This window comes from Magallana gigas, chromosome 3, assembly GCF_963853765.1.
Source record: "Magallana gigas chromosome 3, xbMagGiga1.1, whole genome shotgun sequence".
Taxonomy (NCBI): domain Eukaryota; kingdom Metazoa; phylum Mollusca; class Bivalvia; order Ostreida; family Ostreidae; genus Magallana; species Magallana gigas.
The window spans coordinates 35,450,816-35,456,696 of record NC_088855.1 but is presented as its reverse complement, the minus strand read 5'-3'; the positions used below and the strand labels follow the sequence as shown (position 1 = coordinate 35,456,696).

Genomic DNA, 5,881 nt, shown 5'->3' with positions numbered 1-5,881 from the left:
AACAATTAAACACAAGAAACATGCACTACATGTATAACAAATAAGGAACACACATTATTTTTTCGAAATGAATCATATATATACATGTATATACCTACATATTTCCGTCAGCGATATCACACTCTATTTAAACTGAATAAACTCGAGAAAATGTCGAGCATCTCAACAAAACTTATTGCATTAATCTACCATTACGCAAAAGATAATGCCGAAATACCGATAGAATGAATTGTATTTCAGTACCCCTACATCAGATTTTGCTTAATTTGCGCAGGTAAACAGTTAACTGTTTGATTTACCGAAGTATATGTTTGATTTGATACGTAAAAATCACGAAATACAGACGATAGTTTCCAGGTTACAAAGCATAAATAATGAAAACGAAACGAAAATCAGAACAAGCTAACACCAACGTCATGTGTGAAAACTGTCAACGCATTGAAATATTTAGCCTCAATTTACTTCACAAAATCGGCACCAATATATTTTGCGTGTTTCAAAATTTCCCTTCATAAGCGAACTGTTGCACAACAGGCAGATTCATCATTGTAAGATCGACCCTTTTTCGTATAATGTCATGGCTACTTTAAACAAATAACCTTGTTTTAGAAGTATGGAATACGAGTCTTGGTAAATTGGTATGCAAACCCGGGCCGTGGCAAAATAAAAGCCGGGGCAGATCGGCAATCGTCAATTCCAAATACGCATTATTTTGCAGCAATATTTACAGCGAATACAAATATACTAGTCCATCAAATATTCTGAAATTTTAATGAGATTGGCAGATTAATAACTGCCAATCTTTTGTTTTGCCCTGGCCAAGTCTTGCTACCCATTTTACCGGATGCCGAACTAAACTGATTGAAACACGCCTTTCCTTTATCATTATTTTCGTAATAACTCAGATTTGAAACAGAATTACCCCTTAATTTTTGCAATTTATATTTTCCTTCCCATAAGGATAATTTATGCTAAAGTACGTTGAATTTGCCTCGGTAGTTCTTGAGAAGAAGATTTTTAAAAATGCACCCCCCTTTTTCTACAGTTTCAGGGTTTTCTCCGCTTTGAATACAGATCGGACTTTTATTTCTGCAATTTATATTCGCCCTCCCATAAGGATGCTTTGTGCCAAATTTGGTTGAAATTGGATAAGCGGTTTTAGAGAAGAAGTTCAAAATGTAAAAAGTTTACAGACGGACAGACAGACGGACGGACAGACGGACGGACGGACGGACAGACGGACGACGGACAAAAAGTGATCAGAATAGCTCACTTGAGCTTCCAGCTCAGGTGAGCTAAAAAATCGATACTGTAAATTATGCAATACTACTAGTATAGATATATGACCACAAATACAAATGTTTGAGATCCTTAAATTTGATTTGAAATATGTATGTACTTGCTTGTATAGTCTTAATAGGGCCGATTTAGTTCTTTTGCGAAAAGCTACATTAGCAAATCTCTCTATTTTTAACGATATGTAACTTTTACCCTATAAACTATAGTTTATTTCTTTATTTAGTTTTAAGAAACTCTACCATCTGGTTCTTTCTAGAGGCAATCTTAAAATACAAGTACATTTAGTATAGAAATATATAGGAAATTGTAATTTTCCGCATTCGAAGCAGATTAATAAAAATACAATAGCCATTTTCCCCGCATTGTAATATGTGATTAGTTATATCATTTTCTATATTATATGCACAAAAAACTAAATTCCATAGTCTGGATTTTAGTGGGGGCCATCTCAAAATATCAAAATGCATCAAATTTTGCTACATACATGTATTTGGAAGATAACAAATATGTAAATTAGTATGATTGATTTATTAAAATAATTGAGAGGAATAACCCTGATTTCAAAGGCGTGCAATATTTCCTTTTGCTTTTACATTTTTTATTTCTTATCCCATAATAATAATTATAATTTTTTCAAGAGTCAGCTGTATTTTGAGCAGAGATTTGTTTACATTAGGAATATGTACCTGTCGATCCCTTATTGATTCCAATGTCTATTTATAGCACAACAAAATAAAATTAGTTTATTAACGCATACATGGTTCGAAGGCATATGAATTGTAAGATAACTTAAATACAGTATGCATCATTGCATAATACAATCCCTATATAAAGATTTGAATAAGGGACAGTTTGAGAGTTAAAATTTACTTTAACAAAAACCAGTTTACCCTTAGTGCTATTCTTTACAATAACATTATTAACCGGTAATTCAATTCATAAAATCTATATACTAGTAACTGATTTATATTTTTCATGGATATGTCTATTAAGTAATGTTTATGAAATTTTCATAAAATTAATCTAACATATTTTGAAAAGGAAATTTCAAAAGAAGCAAAGAATACGTACGTTGGTCACATTTAACACCTGTATACTTTACATCACACAAACAACTGAATCCAGACGAAGAGTCTGTACAGGTTCCATGCAGGCAAGGATTAGATGTACACGGTATCACTGAAATCAAACAATGAACACCAATATTCAACAAAGTATTTAAAGGAAATCGTATTGATCTAAGCAAAAGGTTCAAAATTTATGTTAATCTTTAACGTTTTTCATTCCCAAACTCTTTTAACCTGATTAACCTGTTCTTCTATATGATATCTTAAAATGCTTCATTATATTGATAAAACCATTATATTTATATTCATTATTTCAATAATATTTCTTTCTAGTTTATAGAAGTTATCTCTCTTCCAACACGATACCAAATTCTTTGGCATCTTCATATATGGTTACGAAAGTGATCTCGCGTGTAACCAATCGAATGGTTTTGCAGGAAGATAATGGATGCGTCGTTTCGATAGCGTGGGTAATCACTTTTTCACTGGACGCTGGTCAGTTTACATTTAAATGATATTTTTTAAAGCGTTTTAATCACCTTCACCCCTCCACCTTCCTACAAATATTACTTTGTATGTTTTTGCTTTATTTAAGTTGTCTGGCGGTTTCATACCACAAGAATTGTTTTCTTTCTTTCTTTTTTTTAACTAATAATGTAATCAATTACGTCTTAATTTTATGAGTTATTTAATTACAATTGATTTGTTTACTAAACAGTTTTGGAGAGAAATGATCAAATATTCCAATTCAAATATTCATCCTCTAGTTTTATTTGCAATTTTATTGGTGATATCATAAAAAGTCACAATAGTGGCAGAGTGCAACACACGTCTTTTGTTTCTAGTTTTACTTTATACAGATGGAGGACTCAAGTGGTCAATATTCATGGTTGTGATTTTGTAATTGTTAATATAGAACATCATCAAAGATTGATAAAAGATAATATTGAATATGAAAACAAGAATTGTTCGTTGAGTTTAGTACGTTGATATACGTACGTTGATCACATTTAAAACCTGTATACTTTACATCACAAGCACAAATGAGTCCGGACGGCGTGTCTGTACAGGTCCCGTGCAGGCAAGGGTTAGACGAACACAGAACAACTAAAATCAAGTAATATACAACGACAAATATCAATATTTTTATATCTTTATCTCTAATCCATGTATTTGCATGCTTTGCAAACTAAGTTCAGTATTTTTAATTTCAAGTGTGGGTATCAAGTTCATCAACTAAAAATGTTCCTAAAGGATATATATAAGTATACGTACGTTGATCACATGTAGCGCCTGTGTACCTTCCATCACACAAACAACTGAATCCGAACGGAGTGTCAGTACAAGTTCCATGCAGGCAAGGATGGGATGAACACAGTATTACTGAATTTAAACAAGTTTTTCCAATTTAAGGAACTTTTAAACCATTTTTAAGTTTATGATTTCTTTGCATTAGTATAGTATTCTCTGGGTTTTTATCGGCTACATTTAGAACGTGTTTGCAATTGAGTATTCACTATTATTTGAAAACTTCTCGATACGATACCGTAAAACTGATCAACTGTAAAGAATCTTCAAAGTTGGTTTACCTTTCTCACAGTCAGTTCCTGTATAAGTAGGTGGACACTTGCACTGAAACGAACTCCCTATATTGGTACACAATCCGCCATTTTTACATGGAGAATCACTACATGTCAGAGCTTCAAAATGAAAACAGATGGTAAGTCAAAGCACATTAGAGCATGATTTGAAAACAAAAATAGAGAATGTATACCATAATTTTTTTTACAAATGTCGAACATTATTGGCTTGGTAATTTAAAGCTGCTTGGTCCGATTTAAAATCAAATTTTGTGTACGCTTTTAAAAGACGGTTATGCTAAGCATTTGTATTACAATAGACATTGCAGTACATATAGTATACACGGTCAATTAAAGCATATTTTTGGGAAAAAAGACATAAAAGGGTATCGCGTTACTTCGCTTCATTAAAATTCGCCCCCTGGCGTTAAGGCCCGTATGATTGTATTACGACTTTAACATCGCCATAAATAAAGGTCATAATGTTTAAGCAAATTAAAAATAAATCTGTGTACAATTTTTAACTAATATTTCCAGTTCACTTTAAGTCCACTTTGTCTAAAATCGATGCATAACATGCGGGTTGAATAAACCTAATCATTTTGGGAACAAAAGCAAACGGTTATTTAAACATTCCCATGATGCATATTTTGGTGTTCCCATAAAAATTATTTTCCTTTACATAAGATATCTTAAATTAAATATTTGAAAGGAGACTGGTTCCGTTGGTGTAAAAAGGGAAAAAACTTATCACTTTCTATCATGATTGGTATGTATGGAAGATCTTTTGACACTGTAATAGCCAAAATATCGGACAATGCAGCTTCCATTTAATTTAGTTTGCAAAAAAATGTTTTCTAAGCATACGATTTTCGCAAAGCTCCCCTTTGTACTTTCTCGAACACTGACATCGGAATCCGTTTGGTCCATCTTGGCAAGTACCACCGTTCTGACAGGTGATTCCTTCACTGCATGTCTTACCTAAAAGGGCGAGGTTGTAATTTAAAACAAAAATTAAGATCGTTTTCTTTTTTAGTTGTTGAAAATTACCGTTGTATAGTTTTAAACAATATTCAACACGAATTAATTTATTGAAATCAAAAACATAAAAGTAATCACTCGTTTTTGTAACATGATTATGTATACTAACGCGTGCCACAGTCTATGCCTTTGTATCCAGGGACGCACGTGCAGGCGAAGGAGGAGGAATGGTCAGAACACGTGCCATGTTTACATGGTTTGTCGCTGCACTTCACCATATCTATATCAAAACAGTCTATCAGTTAATATCTATTTTTTTTTTCATTTAAAATTATTATCATTACCTCAGGTACATTGTATCATGATTAATAAAATAAATCCATTTTGTTTAGAAAGATAGAAAGATAATTTGATTAAAAGCAGTTGTTTGAATAAACGGACCTTATACAAAAATATAATGTCAATCACTGCACCGTAAGAAAAAGACAAAACAAAACTGACTGCACAACACGCTCACATATTTCAGAAACCTTCGACCATTGTAGAACGCGCGTTCTGTTATAATATTGCATATGGGCAGACAACACATTGAAGCAGATCGTGCATTGAAAGCATGGATGGAGTGTTTTTGTGGAAACTGATAAAATCGATGTTGTTTGCACATTATTGGCTATTATCACTTGTGTGCTGTGTTGGGTGTAGTGCGGCTTGGTCTACAACAAGATGCAGACGTTATTCACTCTGTATGAACGACATTTTTGTTTGATGTGCAGGCGAATTAATGCAGCACAGCACTGTCTGCAGATACATTAGGAATTCTGTCTAAAAATAAACCATCTTTTTTTATTTTAGTTTCATTTCTTTAGTTTTACAAACACATTCCCACATTGGTTAGTTCTATAATTTAGAAGTGTAACCTGAATGTCAAGATCGGAAAGCAAAGGACCGTAACTC

General features: G+C 32.8%; 1 protein-coding gene across 1 annotated transcript in view; it reads right to left on the bottom strand.

The window, feature by feature from the left end:
* Window positions 1–5,080, bottom strand: part of LOC105342726 (delta-like protein 4) — a 10,349-nt gene extending 5,269 nt beyond the window's left edge. Inside the window, exons 1-5 of the mRNA XM_066077865.1 lie at window positions 5,066–5,080; window positions 4,814–4,922; window positions 3,956–4,066; window positions 3,366–3,473; window positions 2,371–2,478 (exon numbers count right to left, since the gene is read on the bottom strand). Coding sequence (XP_065933937.1) covers window positions 2,371–2,478; window positions 3,366–3,473; window positions 3,956–4,066; window positions 4,814–4,922; window positions 5,066–5,080 — 451 coding nt within the window. The remainder of the gene's footprint in view (window positions 1–2,370; window positions 2,479–3,365; window positions 3,474–3,955; window positions 4,067–4,813; window positions 4,923–5,065) is intronic.
* Window positions 5,081–5,881: the final 801 nt, after the last annotated feature.